The sequence below is a fragment of the Melanotaenia boesemani genome, chromosome 19 (genome assembly GCF_017639745.1).
Source record: "Melanotaenia boesemani isolate fMelBoe1 chromosome 19, fMelBoe1.pri, whole genome shotgun sequence".
In the NCBI taxonomy this organism is placed as follows: domain Eukaryota; kingdom Metazoa; phylum Chordata; class Actinopteri; order Atheriniformes; family Melanotaeniidae; genus Melanotaenia; species Melanotaenia boesemani.
Window position 1 is genome coordinate 27308041 of NC_055700.1, and position 18542 is coordinate 27326582.

The following is an 18542-nucleotide window of genomic DNA, read 5'->3' on the forward strand; positions in this document are numbered from 1 at the left end:
ACAAGACTGATGCAAGAGAGGAGAAATTAGGTGGTTTCAAGAAAGAGAGAAAAGACAAAAATATAGGTAGCTGTAGTGGAGAGAGAAAGAACAGCTGGAAACACTTTAAAAAAAAAAGACTTAATGAAATGAAAGATAGAGGGACGGTAGTAAAAAAGGTCTAGAAAGCAGAAGCTCTCCAAAGCAAAGGTAAGTTATTGAAAAAATTAAATATATAATAAAATAAATATGGCTGCGAGACTTTCCCTACATGGTACCCATCAAATCAGTGTGTACCTTCGTTGACTGAGGGGATGTTATGAGAAGCAGGGCCGGGGGATCCAGGGGCCCCCCAAGAAAGGCCCCCAGAACCCCCCAGAGCCCCAGCAGTGGCAGCAGTGCTGGTGTTGGCAGCTACAGCAGCTTGTAAAGGAAGAGGAGAGAAATAGTCGAGAAGAGAACAGGTTAGAAAGATATAATTTTTATACAGTACCAAAGTGAACGAGGTGACAAGCAGTCAGGTAGAGAAGAAGTTAGTGGTACAGAAATAAAATAAAGAAAGAAATGTAAGATATTTTGATAAAATTAGGTCTTCACTCTTCACAAAATCCTGGTTTGTTTTGCACAGAACATGGTCTTTCTGAAAAAAATAGTTACATAAATAAATCTTTGGTGAGTTGGATTAAGATCACAAAGCCTGCAAATGACATGACAAATGAACTTACATTAATATTACAAGACTAGACACTGAGCTGCAAAACCTTTGTGAAAAGATTCTTAGCGAAATGTCCAGATGATCCAAAAGGACTGTATCTAATGGATTAATATGTATCTGCTTACTCCACTGTTAGCCATTAGCTAGATTTACAGAATATAGCTACATGCTAATCATTTATTCTGCTGTTAAACATTAGTTAGGTTTTCAGCTAATAGCTAAATACTAATCTATTCCTCTGTTAGCCATTAAATAGGTTTAAAGCTAATAAATACATCCTAATCAACTTATTCCTCAATTAGCCATTAGCTAGGTATACAGCTAATGCATTTATGCTGTTATTCATTAGACAGGATAACAGCTAACAGATACATGCTAATCAATTTATTTCACTATTAACATTTGGCTAGGTTTACACCTAATACAGACATCGTAATCCATTTATTCCATCATTAGCCACTAGCTAGGATTGCTACTAATGGACACAAACCAATGTATTATTCCACCATTAGTCATTAGCGAGGATGGTCACTAACTGACACATACTAAAGTATCTATTCTAGCATTAGCCATTAGCTAGGATTACAGCATACGGATGCATGGTAATTAATTTATTCCAATGTTAGCCATTAGCCATCTTTCACTTACTAACTCCAAAGATATTTATAATCAGCTAGAAAGTGTTAAGAGCATGTCTTCTAAGGCTTCTAAGGCTCTTGCTTTGTAATGTCAACTGGCTCTGTTGCCCACATGTTTAAGATAAACACCATGTCACCATTGTTGCCTTCTGTAATTGTTCATTTACTTACTAGTGTACAAAAATTGCTACTGGGGGATTCCACAAGGGGGCACATTAGATTTCTCAGACCAAAATATAGTTATTAAATTTGAAGGGTGTAAACAAAACAATAAAAATGGCAACAATAGAAGAAGTTAGCATTAGGGTAATTTCAAGATCATGGCACAATAAAAGGAGTGGTATTGTAAATATTATGTAAAGCCCTTAAATCAAGCACACTATGTCTTGTTTTAGAAACTTTTTTACCACTGTCGACCCTGTGACCTTACATCAAGTCAAATCGGTCCCTACACTGCCCCTACTGGTAATATTGCAGTTTTTGTACACATACCGTTAAGTTCTAAAGGATTTACAAGAACAATTCTCCAAACAAACGCAAAATATTAGTACACAATTCCAAATCTAAAGATTTCCAATGTAAAACTAACTGTTATTAGTGTGTAACCATGCATAAATTAAAAAAAATTAAAATCCAATGATGCAAAGTAGAAGTTGCTAGCCCTAGCAAGACTTCTGCTTGCTAATGCTAAACTCAGGAATGAATGTAGCTTCCTAAAACTTACATTCTTAATGTATTTTTAGATAGTTTGAGCAAAAATATAAATATATCACGATATTTTAAATATCACTGAAATGACTTGACCAACAAATGATTCAAAGACTATGCTTTTGGTAAGCACTGTAGCAACTCTTCTGAGCTTATAATCTGAGCTAGCGGCAAAAGCTCAAAGTAGGTCTTTTTCAAGATAAACACCATGTCTTAAAAATCTAATACAGATTGATATTAGGGCTGGGCAATATGAACCAAATCTTATATCTCGATATTTTTTACCTGAATCACGATATACAATATATATCTCAATATATATATTTTTTGGGTCAAGTAACCAAAAGACAGTTCTAATATACAGCCTTCAGTGCTAAATACACTTTTTTAAAGATCAGCAGCACATGTGCATAAAAACAGCTGACTGAAATTAAAGTACCTTTATATTAAATTAAATGCTCCTGAAACAAAATAAATTAAAAATACTTTTCAATGACAATAAAAATACAGCTGTGCAAAATGCAAAAGATGCTTTTAACTCAAAACAAGATACAGTATCTTGATATAAATGATATTCCCTCCTTCTATATTGAGTCTGATAAAGTCTCGATATATTTGAAAATCTCGATATATTGCCCAGCCCTCATTGATATAGCTAAAAGAAGATTCACACCAGATTAGTAAGAGCAAGAGGAACTAAAACAGAAAAAGCAAAACAGTGAAAATTGAATGCTGAAATTAACAAATAAAAAGGCACATAATTATCATAATTAAATGTATAAATAAAAGAAGAAATGAAGCTGTATTTTGGTGAAGGAATAAAAACCAAGTGTTAGTTTAAACACAAATAATCTACAGATCACAACTATTTCCTACAGAGAAAAAAGGTTTCAGGCTGTGGAACATGTATTTTATTAAGCCATATTAATTATACATTAATTAAAAATACAACTTAGGCCTTCTTGGAAAAAATGGAAGATGTGTTGGTAAAATGTGTTAAAAGTATTTTGTACTGATTCAAATTGTAAAATATACTGTAGACTTACAGCCAAAAACCTGAAACCTTAACAGTGAAGACCAGAAGAATTCAAGTCTGGACACATTTTAAAATTTCCAGAGAAGCAAAATCAAGTCTTAAAGAGTTGATTTTTCAAACAAAATACATTTTTGGTTATTCACACATGGAGAAAAAAATAATATATTTATTTATACTAATAATCACACACATACTGTATATATGCTGTTATGACAAAAATCTGTTAAACAGCAAAATGCAACACGTAGAAATTGAACAAATACCACAAAGAAAACATGTAGCACAGAGACAACGGATAAAACTGATACAACCACTTTACATATTTAAAGAACAGAGAAAAAAATAAAGAGAAATATGTGGAAAGAGAGATGTGCACTCACATGAAACAGACTGAATGGAAGTAAGACACAGAAATATTGTGGAAGACGTGTTTCTTTTTTTTTCTCATTGTTTAGTTGTCCTCAGAAAAGATGGCAGGCGGAAGCCATGCAGCGAGTGTAAGCACAAAAAAACATAAACAGACAGAAAGAGAGAGAGAGGAAAAGAAGAGGCGGAGATGGAGGAAATGGCAGAGGCCAGCTGACAGCAGTTTCCAAGCACTGGTGGGAAAAAAAACAATTAAAAAACAAAATTGCATGATTAGGGTCAAGTAATATTTTGTTCTGTTGTATCTAATAATTTAATTTAATTTAATTTAATTATTTAATTATATTTAATAATAAATTATAATTTAGTATTATTCTTTTGAACTAAGTTTAATAGAAAAAATATAGATTAAGTTTTCATTTTTAATTTATCAAAGATTTTAATTATTTTTTAAAATAACAGTTTAATCTTTTTTTAGATATTTTATTTTAGGATTTCTTTTTTGTGGATTTATTATAATGATGTGTTATTCAGTTAATTTGAGTTTTATAAAAATTTAGTTAATTTTATACTTAACTTTATATATGTTTTTAATGTAACAGAATTTAGCTATTTCAGGATTTTACTCAATTTTTTTATTAATATGATTTTACTCGTGTGGGTTTATTAAAATTACTTATTCAAATTCAGTTCAATAAAAATCTCAACTAGTTTTATTTGGTATAGAAACAATAAAACGAAGCCTTGTTGTCTTTTAGATCATTGGATAATCACCTTTAACTGAAAGCTCAAATATATCAAAGCATTCAAACTGGAAACTAAAGGTTGCATGTTGACACGAATGATCCAAACAACTCGACAATTTTTATGCTGTTTAAAATATAAATAAAAATTCTTGATTACAGAGGTACAGTTTTTTTTATTATATCTCCACAGATATTGTTGTTTGCGGTCAGGTGTATACAGAAGGCTTTAAGACTTTTGGGTAGAAACAAAAAGATAGTCAGTCACTGATTATTCAGAATTCAGAGTATTAACTAATCATTTTACTCTATTATTGCTGTAAAGACAAATTGTCTGAAACTGCACCAAAAAGAGCCGAGCTGCAAGATATGGAAGCGTTGTTCCGAAGCAGAAGAAATAAGGATGATATTTCTGCATCAGCGTGAACAATTGGAAAAACTCCCCGCTTTCTCTGTTCATCTCACCGCAGTGCAGTTTATTAGAGGGGCCTCCTCATTTATTTCCATGTGAAAAGAAACAGGGAGCGGGGTTAACAGCACCCCCCTCACAAAGCGTGACACACACCACGAAAGAGAAGCTGGCTGAGCAGACGTCACGGCCGAGCATTCCCTCTGAATGCTGCTGAATAGGCGTGTGGTATGAATAAGTCCATACACTTGTCATGCTTGGCCTCCATTAAGGCGTGACAATAGCACTAAAATCCTGCCTCCACCCTGCACCCGAGGGTTCCACTTATACCTCCGTGTACAAGTGTGGTGACTGCATACACGCAGACATGAATTTTGGTGTGTGTATTTGCAGGTTTGGGGCTTGTTGCAGTGTGCTAGGTAGGTGTGTGTGGGTGGAGAGTGGGCAGATGGTGACAGCTGGTTAAAACCTCCCCTACAGTGAACAGGAGCAGGTTCTCCGCTGCAAAAAAAAAAGAGACTGACTCAATATTTTCACCTTTATGAACCAAAATCTCATTTTTCTTTATGTTTTTCTCTCTTTTTCCTTCCTTGTTAGAAGTTTATTCGTCCCACCCTCTCTGCTATATTTAAAACCTCATCTATAATGTAGCATGCACCATAATCTGCAGACGTGGCCCACACAAGTAGCCACCAAAGCTCATTTCCTGATCCGGTCTGCCACCATGAGGAAACTTTGTTTCTTTTGTTTTGCATACTATTTGGTATGTTCGGGCAAAAAATGAGAGTCATGGCTAAAACAAACCCACGTTGTTTGTTTTAACCTTTAAAACTATTCCAGATGTCCAGCACCGCGAGTGCTATCACATACAGTATGTTGTCAACAATTTCTCAGGAACTGCAGTGTGCAACTCAGTGGGGTAAATTGTCATAAATAGCTTACCCTTTAAGTCAGATTTCACTAATTGGAGGTCTGGTCTGTACCATACGGATCCGGGCTGACAGCCAAAAAAGAAAGTTATATTTACTTCCTGACAAAGCATTGCTATTTAAAAGGTGCAGCTTTTGTAATTTAGAGGACAAGGAAACGCAGCGACTAATAGCATGCAGATTAAGTGCATCAAATCTTCAGCTGGTAACCATGGCGACTCTTCAGTACAGACAAATTTGAGATTTAGGTTGCATTCACATCAGCCCTTTTGTTTCAAATGCTTGTTCGTAAGTCCAGGCTTTTATTAATTGTGCTGAATTAGTTTGATGTTACAGTCAGATATTGATTACATGCAGATGTTGATACAACAACTATACTTTAAATAGTTAGACATGATCTTCTAGACCTTCTAGGAATATTCTCTAAATGGACCTCCTTAAATTTTGTTTAAGTCTATTAAGTCTATGCAGTGTCTATTCTGAGTCTGTTTGTGATAAATCCTAAATCCAATAATTGATTTTCTAGACATTTTCTAGACAATTTATGACCATGTAAGTTATAAAACTCTGCTAAACGGGGCACTAAGAGTTAACACAACACTATGGAGCTGAAGCAGGATTAAAAATTCCTGCAGAAATTTATGACTAAACTGAAATGAGAGGTTCATGTATTTATACTTTTATTGTGGTATAGTATGCAACATGGCATGACAAACATGAACGTTAACGAACTTTAGGCCAAGAATGAAAAGAGTCACAGGGACATTAGGTGGAAACGCAGCTAATGTTTGGCCTCAGAGAGCTGGACGTTGATGCCATTTATCTGCTAAGAGTAATTTGTCAAGCATAAATGAGAAAAATCGAACAAAAGTGTGGCTGTGGCTCAGCCAAGAATTTTAATAGCCCTCTCGAATAAAAATCCCTTTATGATACGACACAACAGCACAAGCCGAGCTGAAACTTTGCTCGCATATGTGAGCATCTGAAAACTATTTTTTATCATTTATTCATCTCCATCGTCTCATACTGAGACACATTATTTGTTTGTTCTCCAGTTGAAGTTCATCAACTCCAATCTTGTGTCAAAAACAACAGAACAGTCCTTTAAAGACCTGCTGACCCAGGAAACGGCAGCAGCTTCCTCCTGTGATGTATTTGTTTCTTTTCTCTGACCCTCTGTGGGTTTTATTGCCAGTGGGCTGAATTATCAAAGCCCCCCCCCCCCCCCCGTCCCTATCCACAAAGCCCCAGGGTATTCGAAGCGAGCTCCCCCTCCTTTTGTAGTTACCTTGTTTGATTTGGGCCTGTAGCGCCGGGTTGGAGGGTTGTGGGGGGGCGGCAGGCGTCCTCCGAGGAGTCTCCGGGGTTCCTCCTGGTCTGGGAGGCCTGGAGGAGGATCACAAAGAGGATGCATCAAATATTAAAGGGCAGGGAGCAGAGAGGAGGACCAGCACACACACACACACACACACACACACACACACACACACAAATACAAAAATAAAAGTGCTAAAACACTAAATTCAAAAAGACACATGCACAAAAAAAGAAAAAAAAAACAAGGAGTGCACACAAAACGTTTTATTTCTGTTTTTTCTGAAAGCAAGTAATTAAATTAGTGAATGTCTGCGTGTGTGTGGATAGGTGTGAGTGTGTGGGTTGTCTCAGGCTCCAGCCTATTGAATTTTGTTTGGAGGACACCCGTCCTCTCTGAACAGACTGGAGGCGCCGAACTTTCGGAGACACACCAACACTTCCAATACAACAATCAGTGGTGTAATCGATAAAGGTTGATAAGCAACAAATCACTTTCAGAGAGAATCCACAATTTAAAAACAGACAAAAAAAAGACATTATTTCAAATAAAGGACAAAACAGTCACACAAAACAGCTACATCATCAGTTGCATCATATAAATAAAGCTGAAGAACCATCCAGAACGAGTTCATACACAAGGCCTCTGCTGCAAGCTGAACATCACAAACCAACTATATACTTTATGCCGTTCTGTTTAAATCATTGAACACGAACAGAGAGGCAGTAAAGAAAAGATACAGTGAGACTCCATTCAGAATAACAGAAAGTGCACCTGCCTGTCCTCCCCCTCCACCTCACCCCCTTGCAGACACATGCTCTTCCTGCTTTACTCTACATCCCACACAAAGAAAGAAACCAACAGCTCTCATTCACTACCAGAAGAAAAGGAGTGATGTTTATCAGGCCCACAGATTTACACAATGAGTTGTTCTAAAAAAGCTCGTACATGGTTCATATGAGAGATTATTGACATTCCAACAGGTAACTTAACCCTTAAAACTCCAAGACATTTATTTCTATTGTTGGTCCACCTGGTTTTTGTTTTTTTTAAATATACATGTAGAACATCAACTCTTTTCATCCCAGTCAAAATCCCGACATATATATTTTTAGGACAGCTTCAGTTGTCAGGTTATGAGGCTAAAATTATGTAAAATTAATGCATCAATAGATAAAGCTAGGGATGCACCGATACCATACTCATATCGGGTATCGGTCAGATACCATGTGCGTGTACTCATAAGTCCATTTATGTTCGACGCAGAAGACAGATACACAGATGGACGGACGGTTTCATCCGTCTTCTGAGTCGGTTATGAGCGAAAGAAACAAACCAGACAAGAAGAAGAGAATCAGGAAGGGAACAAAAAAGAAGAAGAATGAAGACGAGGACAACTGTAGAAACTGCTCGAGCTTTTGAAGAAAGAATATGTAAGTGTTTTAGGGTGTGTTGGGTGGTGGAAAACAACTTCATGCTGGTTCATTTAACTGATCATTCAACTGATGTAGGCTCGCAGGAATGAATACTGAAATTAGCACCGCCCGCTAGTGGAGGAATTGACTTAACAACCATGGCAACGCAAAAGATAAATGAAAGTATGAGGACGGTGATGTATGACAATGTTTGAAATGGACGTTGCTATTTACATACTTAAGAGAGCATAAATGGGCCTGTACTCCGTATTCATAAAAGTGCTCCAATACTACAAAACCCATACCAATGTGAAAAAACTAGAGCGGTCAAACTCTTTGTTACTGATGCACCATTTTTAAAACTGCATTAACATATAAACCACTAAAAATCACTAAACCAGGTGAAAAGGCCAATGACCATGTTAGCAAACGCAACCACAGATCAGCCCTGCTCTTCAAGCTCAAGACGTCTTTCCAAGAACTTGATGACAAATTTTATAGAGTCCATTCAACCGTTGCTAGACACCTCAACAGACTGTCGTCACTAGAAAGAAATCTTGACACTGTCTACCAGCGCCTGGAGGACGTAGAAACTGCACTCACCTGTTATCAGCTTCAAACTGATAACATGAAGCTAAAGGCTAAACTAACTGACCTGCAGGGGAAAGCAGACACTGCAACATTCGGCTAATTGGGCTCCCTGAGAGAATTCTTTACTTTTCTAAACTTCGGCAAGAAAAATCTTCTCTTTCGCAGCCGAACTAGATCGGGTTTGCCGCAGTGCAACCCTCAAACCAAAACCACGACTTGTTATCGTCTGCTTCCACCACTTCCAAAGAAGGGATGGGCTGGTCCACGAGACTCGGAGAAGAGGTACGCCACTTTACCTAGGTCGTTCACTTAGAGTTCATGAAGACTACTCTTCAGAGGTGATCGACCAGAGGAAAAATTATAAGAAAATGATGTCCTGCCTTTACAAGATGGGACTGAAGCCTTCTTTCCTGTACCCCATATATCACACAATTAATCACTCAGTCGTCGCATCTGGTTCACACTCCTTACCAGTGAACTGTAATAGGATTTATTAGTACTTGTATCAGTACTTGGTATCGGCAAGTACTTGCACTTGGTTTGTGATATTGGAGCATGCCTAGATATAGCACCATAAAGGTCAACCAAAACAAGAAAGCAGAATTTATTACTAACAGAACTTTGTAGAAATAACACACAGATCAACAGTGACCAAGCCTTTTCTCGTTTGCATATCATTCTTTCAGGAGAAAAAATATTGGCATTGAAACTAACACACAACAAAAACTGTTTACATATTTATCATTTGTCCTCATTTACAGGTATTTATGCTACTATTTACTTACTATCCTCAAAAACAACTCCAACTCGGCTCTGTTTTTTGGTGCCACCGTGTGTCTTTTCAGACTAACATAGATGCTCCTGATTGGACATTACCATCAATCTAAGCTCTTTGATTGGTGGAAAGTTTGACAGGAAGTGGCGTCATTATAATTTATGGGTCTAAATAGAGGTCTCTTAGCAACATAGTAGTGATAGTGATCTTTTTTATATCATGAAAATGTGATACATGGTGTTATCATGGATCACTCATTGTGGATTTACCATATAGAGCCTCTGAATAAACACTACATTATGTGGCTGGATTGTAAACGTCCTGGATGGGATATCAATGCTTGGAAACCTTTCATAAATAACCTAAAGGGTAAGCTATCCATCACAATTTTCCCCACAGAGTTACACACTAGCGTTCATGAGAAATTGTTGAAAATATAAAAGAGCGCTCTGGGGCACTGGAGATCCAGAGGAGGTTTAAGGCTTTTAAGCCCTTACAAGGGCTGAAAATTTACAATAATCTACTATTTAAAAAAAAAAAAAAAAACAGGACAACACAGTTGTTCAAAGTTTAGACCCTAATCTTAACAAATTGAGACTGAATGCAAGTTTTAGGGCACACATTAACGTGCATGATTTTGCTGCTGAAGGTGATCAGTGGCATCATTGTTAGCATGGTGTTTTTCTTTGTTAAAGAGGAGGAAAAATTCACATTTCTCCATTGATTTATTGCGGTTTACTTAGGCATAGTGACAGAAACATTTTTTTTAACATTGGAAATACAACTTCAATTCCCAATTAAAATGTAAATAACGACATAATGGAACAGTTTACAAAACCCATCAACCCATATTTTATTCTCAATAGATTACAAACAACATATCACATGTTGAAACTAAGACATTTTATCATTTCATAGAAAATAGTAGCTCATTTTCAATTTGACAACAGCAAATCATTGTATTTTGTTTTTATTTACATTTTACATAGCATCGTAACTTTTCTGTAACTGGGGTTGTACCTTCTGATTCCGCTGATGTCCCAAGAGACCAGGGACAGCCATTTTCTCAGGCCTGACACTTGAATTTGAGACATACCTCACAATGTTATCCTGCTTTTTAGGTCTGCAAACATGAAAAACATGCCTTAGAGCACAAAAATATCTAAATCTATCCATTACAGTTAGTACTGATTCAAATGCACATGAAAACCAAGTCTCATCTATAAATTTTTCTTTTTGGAAGGAGGGTTTATGCTTCAGATGTGATTAGACATCAGGAGTTAAAATACTTAAATGCAGCAAAACTATAAATGTGATGTGCAAATTGTATACCAAAAGTAGAGGCATTAATAAGCCACACAACCCTAAAACTGGAGACCCCAGAAATGGGCTAAAAAATCTTTTAAACACAAGTCCTACAAAAAAGTAGGTGAAAGATTACAAGCTTCTTTTCAAACTCCGACGAGTGGAGAGCCAGTTCGTTCACCATCATAAATCTAAGATGGGGGTGAACATGAAAAAGCAAAAGCCCAAAACATTGTCAAATATTCACAACTGCTGGTTTGGAGCGTTGAAGAGGAAACAAAGAGAAAGAAGGTTATTTGTTTGAGTTTAATATTAAAGTCTGCAGCTTGTGTCTGTGCAGAAGCTGCACAGTTTCCCTCCTCGATTTGAACATAATGAAGAACAAAAGTTCTTTGCTTCTGAGAAAGTTGTTAACAGTCTCCTGATGTCTCCTGGTTTGTGTTTTTTGCTTCTGATTTAATAGCTGCTACTCCCTGTTTAGAAATCCTAATTAAAGGAATGAATGACAGAACATAAAAGGATAATTAATGGTGTTTTATGTTGGTGTAGATTCTGCATCATCCAGGTCACAATAAACTGAAATGCTTAAATAGAATTTAACTTGACTTCTTGTCTCGGTTCACTTTAGACTTGGCTAAGCTTACACTGACTGACTTAAGGTAACTGTTGTTTCTGAAGACTACATGTGATAAAACTGAATATGGACCTGAGACTTAACTCAAGATACACTTAAACTGATACTTGACATGACGTTTATGTAGTTTGACTGATTTAAAATTCATTTTAGACACTGAGGACTTGAGATTTATGGTTTTCATTCTTAATTTCCTGGAAAAATTCTAGAAAAATGTGGATTATGTCATCTCTCTAGCAGGGAATTAGCCTGAGCTTTTTCAGAAGGTTGAGTAGTTCTAGGTAGATAGTTGGACTCACCACGGCACAAGGCTTGGGCTCTGGAACCAGTCTCTTCAAAAGGGTTGGACACTCTTCCATTCTTGGCTCCTGGGAAGAGGTACCGAGCAAATGTGGGCATGCTCACTGCCCCCCGACTTGGTGCCTGTACATTGAGGTTTACCCCTGTTGATGACAGGGTAGCCTCCCTTCGCCTTCAGATGGGGGGGCAGGTCCTGGCTGTTGTTTGTGCTTATGCACCAAACAGCAGTTCAGAGTACCCACCCGTGTTGTAGTCCTTGGATGGAGTGTTGGAGAGCACTCCTGGGGGCTCCCTCATTCTGCTGGGGGACTTTAATGCTCACATGGGAAATGTGAGATCTGGAGAGGTGTGAGGGGGTTGGGAGGAAAGGCTCTCCCGGATCTGAGTTCAAGTGGTGTTTTATCATTGTTATTATATGTTCCAAGCCCCCACTGTTGAGGCAGCCAGTCTTAGCTGTGGTCATGATGTCCACCAGTGTGGTGTGTTGTGTTGTGATGGTAATCCCCAAACTCGTTGGTAGACACCAGCAGTAAGTGATGCCATCAAGCTAAAGTCTTCAGCTTGACAGCTTGTGGGACTCTTGAGGCAGCTGACAAGTATCGGTAGGCTAAGCCGAATACAGCTTTTGCTGTCAAAAAACATGGCATGGGAGTAGCTTGGAGAGGCCATGGAGAATGACCTCCGGACGGCTTGGAAGGTCAACCATCTGGTGGCTCAGGAGGAGGAAACAGTGCACCATCAACACTGTACAGCAGGGATGGGTGCTGCTGACCTCAACTCAGGATGATGTGGGTCAGTAAAAGGAATACTTCAAAGACCTTCTCAATCCCACCAACATGTCTTGTTGTGAGGAAGCAGAACCGGGGGACCCAGGGGTGGGCTCTCCTATCTCTAGGGCTGAGGTCGCCATGGCGGTTAAAAAGCTCCTCTGTGGCAAGGCCCTAGGGGTGGACGAGGTCTGCCCAAAGGTTCCAAGCAGGCTCTGGATGCTGTGGGGCTGTCTTGGTTGACAAGCCTCTGCAGAATTGCATGAACATTTGGGACAGTGCCTCTGGACTGGCGTAGGTGTGCTGGTCCCCCTCTTCAAGAAGGGGACTGGAGGGTGTGCTAAAACTACAGGGGGATCACACTTTTCAGGCTCCCTAGTAAAGTGTATTCAGGGGTTCTGTAGAGGCTGGTTCATGGAATAGTCGAATCTTGCATTAAGGAGGAACAGTGTGGTTTTTGTCCCGGTCATGGAACAGTGGACCCGCTCTACACCATGTTCAGGGTTGTGGAGGGAGCATACAAGTTCGCACAACCAGTCCACATGTGGACGAGCTGACCATTCCCTGTAAAACTGGTGCTAGAGCTTGGTCCGCATTGCCGGCAGTAAATCAGATTTTTTTTCCTGAGGGTTGGACTCCACCAAGGCTGCCTGTTGTCACGGATTCTGTTCATAATTTTTACGGACCGAATTTCTAGGTGCAGCTGAGGTATTGAGGGGATCCGGTTTGGTGGCCTCAGGATTGGGTTTCTGCTCTTTGCAGATGTTGTGGTTTTGTTGGCTTCATCAGGCACTGATTTCCCACTCTCACTGGAGCAATTTGCAGTAGAGTGAAGCGGTTGGGATGAGAATCAGCACCTCGCTGGACCTCATCAATCTTGAGGTCTTGTTCATGAGTGAGGGGAGGATGCATTAGGAGGTCAACAGGCGAATCGTTGCAGCGTCTGCAGTGATGCAGACTTTGCATCGGTCTGTTGTGATAAAGAAGGAGATGAGCCAAAAGGCAAAGCTCTTGATTTACCAGTCAATCTACATTCCTACCCTCACCTAGGGTCCCCAGCTGTGAGTAGTGACCGAAAGAACAAGATCGCGAATACAAGCAGCTGAAGTGAGTTTCCTCCATAGGGTGGCTGGGTAAGAAGCTTGGTCATCCAGGAGGAGCTGAGAGTAGAACCGCTGTACTTCTACATCGAGGGTAGCCAGATGAAGTGGATCAGGCATCTGGTTATGATGCCTTCTGGACACCTCCCTGGTGAGACGTTCTGGGGAATGTCCATCTGGGAGGAAACCCCAGGGAAGACCCAGGATGTGCTGCAGGGATTACATGTCCTGGCTGGCCTGGGAATACCTCAGGATCTCCCTGGATGAGCTTAAGGAAGTGGCTGAGGAGAGGGAAGTCTGGGCTTCCCTGTTGAGGCAGTTGCCCTCGCAACCTGACCCCGGATAAATGGCAAGACAACAGATGGGTGGCTCTGGAACTGGAATATTCCATTCATCAAGATCTAAGATGTGTTGTTTAACTCTTTAAAATCTAAGGTCCCCCAGTAGAGGACGTTAAGAACAAATGGTACCAAAGTGCCAAAACATGCATTTAGTTTGGAGACCTCATTATAACTCTGTATTTAAGCTTTTTCTAATTTGGTTTTGATTAATTTTATCAGAGTTGGTCATTGCAAATATAACGTTCACATACTGTACTAAAATTTGATAGAGGTTTATAGTCACAGCTGCATCATTCCAAAGGAATATTCATATTTACCCTGAAAGTGTTAGATTTTTATAATCTGAAACTCTTTTAATTTGTGCTGTGTCATTTTAATTCATTCTTCAATAGTAAATATACTTACTTTTACAAATCTTAAAAAAATATGATACGTGTTCCTTTTACTCCTAAAATATTCATATAGACACCATGGTTGCTGAGATACACTGAGTTTATTATGGGCAGGCAATTTTCAAGCAAATGCCTATAAAATAAGCATAAGGTTCAAAGGGTTAAGTTTTTGGTCAGAATAAGATCTTGTCTAGGTTAGCTTCAGAATACTGCTGTTCAGATATTGTTTTATGGAGAAAATACCTCTCTTTGGTGTGGTCTCTCTTATTTAACATATCTTTTACATTAACAAACAATGTAATACAAGCAGACTCTATAGTATGGACTCTGTAAGATAGCGTTATCAATGGTTGGACTTAAAAAACAAACTGAATTATCAAATTCAAACACACCATTGGCTGTAATTGCTACCAGTATTAGAATATTAGCTACCTGATCGCAATTAGATTAGAGGAGACAGTGGTGTTGACCTGATGACTGAGATTAGCTAACTGGAATCGTGTTTTTCTCACTCTGAAGGTAAAGGAAAATGTAAATCATAACTTTTATAAAAGTGACTATAAAGAGAAGAAGAAAAACACATCCTTAAAAACAGCTGATTTAAAATCCCAGGAGCTGATAAAACGTCTCAGTAGCTCCTTCTTTTCTCTCTTCTCCCATCTCTGCTGTTCTTTGAGTGTTTTTAGCATCTCTGCCTCCCTCGGCCTCCCTGCGGGGTTGATGAAATGTTGTGCTGGTGTTACAGGAGCAGGACCTCGACCTCTGTGTTAAATCTTTCACAGCACAATGAGAGCTCAGACAGACTAAACAATCAGCTCGCACATTGGCGCACACACAAAGTCCACACTGGTTGAATTTCTGGTTTTGCTGTGTTTGTGGAGACATTGTGTTCCTGTGCTTAAATTTAGTTTCTGTTCCGGCTTGTTTGAGTTGTTTTGTTTCAGCTCGAATCAACAATGTGTTGGGCTTCAGTAAAGATTCCTTATATTTGTTGTTGTTGCTTAAATCATGCTTAGGCCTCGAGTGCCACCTAGAGGGCCGCAAAGGCTGCAGGACCAAAAAGTCATAAAAGAATGCACATGTGACGTCACCGGCATTGTCCACCATCTTGGGGGAATCCATCTACTGTTTCCATCTACACTTCAGGTTTCTCTGTAGTAAACTTTGTTAAAAACAAGTCTAAAACACACTAGGGAGAAACGTCCTTACCATATTAAGCTCACAGGAGAAGCGAAGAACTGTTATCATGCAGAAAGAAGCTGCTGAACTGAAGTTCAAATTTAGATGCGTTTCCACCTGTTTCAGTCCCAGACATCAGTGTTTACCTTGTGTTTGGTGGAAATTGCTACACATGTCATCAATTAAAAACTACAAATAATTAAAGGCCCTTGCATGTATGTTACAACCAGATGGATGATGAATGATGAACTGCAAGTCTCTTCAGACGCGTGTCTTCCCTGCTGCCTTTAAAACAGCGGTGGTGAGACCCCTTCTGAAGAAGAGTAATTTCGGTCCAAACATTCTTGATAATTACTGACCTGTATCCAACTTACCTTTTTTAAGTAAAATGACAGAAAAAGCTGTTTTTATTCAACTGCATGAGTTTTTGAATAAACACAAGATTTTAGAAAAATATCAGTCTGGTTTTAGGACAAACCACAGTACCGAGACGGCCCTTTTAAAAAGTGTTAATGACCTCAGATGTAATTTTGACGCACAGAAACTTTCTGTCCTGGTTTTACTGGATCTTAGTGCCGCCTTTGATACAGTTGATCACGAGATTTTACTAGACAGCCTCAGAAGTCTGGTGGGCCTATCAGGTACTGTTCTTAAATGGTTTTACTCCTATCTCACAGATCGCCAATTTTATGTAAGTATGGATACATGCTCCTTAAGAATCCATAAAATCCAATGTGGGGTTCCCCAAGGACCAGTTTAAATTAGGCATTTTTCATGTTGATTGCCTATATCTGTGATTAATATCTAGCTGGTGTGATTGATACCTAGCCGGTGTGTTTGATGGGAATTATTTCTACGGGATGTACCCCGGACCTGGAGCCCCTCATGATCAGATGCCGGCCTTATTACCTTCCACCTGAGTTCACATCGGTTGTCATGACAGTAGTGTATGTTCCGCCACACGCTGATACCAACGAGGCCATGGAAGAACATTTTGAAGGGCAGAGACTTCATGGCCGGAGGCTGCGTTTATTGTTACCTGGGTATTTAACAGCATCAACCTGAGGAAAGTCCTGCTGAGATACCACAAACACATCAGCAAGAACACACACGATCATGTTTACACCCCTTACGCAAACACGCATAAGGCCCCCCCTCGCTCTCCTTTTGGGAAATCTGATCACGCCTCATTTCTGCTTCTGTCTTCCTTTAGGCAGAAATTGAAGTGTCACGGACCAGTGACGCGGACTATTCGACAGTGGTCCATCCAATCGAGTCGCAGCATTCAAGCCCGTACCACCAGGCTCAGGGACAGCTTCAAACCACAGGCCATGAGACTTCTAATGCTGTCAGCAGCAATGCCACCTTTGAATAACAGCCTTTCTTATTGTTTATTATATGTTTTACTGTATAACTTATTTGGAGCATTCTTGTTTTTTGGTTTATATTCATTTTAGCATTGTTAGGAGAACCTGGGATTTGAGAATTTCACTGCCAATGATTGCTGATGTAATTGTTGTGCAATGACAAAAAACTCATTCATTCATAGCTGGTGTGTTTGATACCTAGCTGGTGTGTTTGATACCTAGCTGATGTGTTTGATACCTAGCTGATGTGTTTGATACCTAGCTGGTGTGTTTGATACCTAGCTGATGTGTTTGATACCTAGCTGATGTGTTTGATACCTAGCTGGTGTGTTTGATACCTAGCTGATGTGTTTGATACCTAGCTGATGTGTTTGATACCTAGCTGATGTGTTTGATACCTAGCTGGTGTGTTTGATACCTAGCTGGTGTGTTTGATACCTAGCTGGTGTGTTTGATACCTAGCTGATGTGTTTGATACCTAGCTGATGTGTTTGATACCTAGCTGGTGTGTTTGATACCTAGCTGGTGTGTTTGATACCTAGCTGGTGTGTTTGATACCTAGCTGATGTGTTTGATACCTAGCTGATGTGTTTGATACCTAGCTGGTGTATTTGATACCTAGCTGATGTGTTTGATACCTAGCTAGTGTGTTTGATACCTAGCTGGTGTGTTTGATACCTAGCTGATGTGTTTGATACCTAGCTGATGTGTTTGAGACCTAGATGGTGTGTTTGATACCTAGCTGATGTGTTTGATACCTAGCTGGTGTGTTTGATACCTAGCTGGTGTGTTTGATACCTAGCTGGTGTGTTTGATACCTAGCTGGTGTGTTTGATACCTAGCTGGTGTGTTTGATACCTAGCTGGTGTGTTTGATACCTAGCTGGTGTGACTGATACCTAGCTGGTGTGTTTGCACCTAGCTGGTGTGTTTTGATACCTAGCTGGTGCTTTCTTCATATGCTCTCCAACGAAGGTGGCGTTGGTCATCCCCATCAGAGTGTTGGCCAGTGAGATCACAGAAAGGAGGTGCTGTGTGGTGACGGCCCTTGATACGCCGTACGTCCCTTTCCCAACAATGTCCGATAAAGTGAGCTTCCGACCTGTTGCCAGTGACAACTGATGAAGCAAAGACTCCTGGGAAGAAGAAGATAGATAAATGGAAGGTTTGAGCGCTTGGTTTTATGTTTTCTGCTCTGTTTGCTTTGATTTCCACATTCTTTGTTACCTTAAAGGTAGGCAGCATGAGGGACATGTGACCTCCTCTGGAAATCAGGCCGAAGGAGATGGGGCAGTGTGGTCTGAGCATGCCCAGTCGGTCCAGACAGATGCCATCCAGCTGTTCGTTGAGGCCCCAGGCATGTAGGCAGGACATAAAGAGCTTGGCCGTGTCCATCGTCAGGTTATACTCCAGCAGACTCAGAGACTTGGACTTCTCCTCACGCCTCCTCATTTCCTCCTCTTCTTCTTCATCATCATCCAGCAGGTGCTCCTTGATAGTCTCCTTCATGGTTTCCTTCACCTGATTTAGACAGATATT

The 18542-nt window shown here is 39.6% G+C and overlaps 1 protein-coding gene across 3 annotated transcripts in view; it reads right to left on the minus strand.

Annotated features, from left to right (window-relative positions):
- Positions 1 to 18542, minus strand: part of LOC121629944 (WD repeat-containing protein 7) — a 165461-nt gene that overhangs the window by 106369 nt on the left and 40550 nt on the right. For 2 of the 3 annotated variants that reach the window (XM_041969889.1, XM_041969888.1), the window contains exons 17-20: positions 18231 to 18524; positions 17943 to 18139; positions 6812 to 6909; positions 277 to 402 (exon numbers count right to left, since the gene is read on the minus strand). In XM_041969889.1, the coding sequence (XP_041825823.1) occupies positions 277 to 402; positions 6812 to 6909; positions 17943 to 18139; positions 18231 to 18524 (715 nt within the window). The remainder of the gene's footprint in view (positions 1 to 276; positions 403 to 6811; positions 6910 to 17942; positions 18140 to 18230; positions 18525 to 18542) is intronic. The other variant, XM_041969890.1, reaches the window with a different exon arrangement.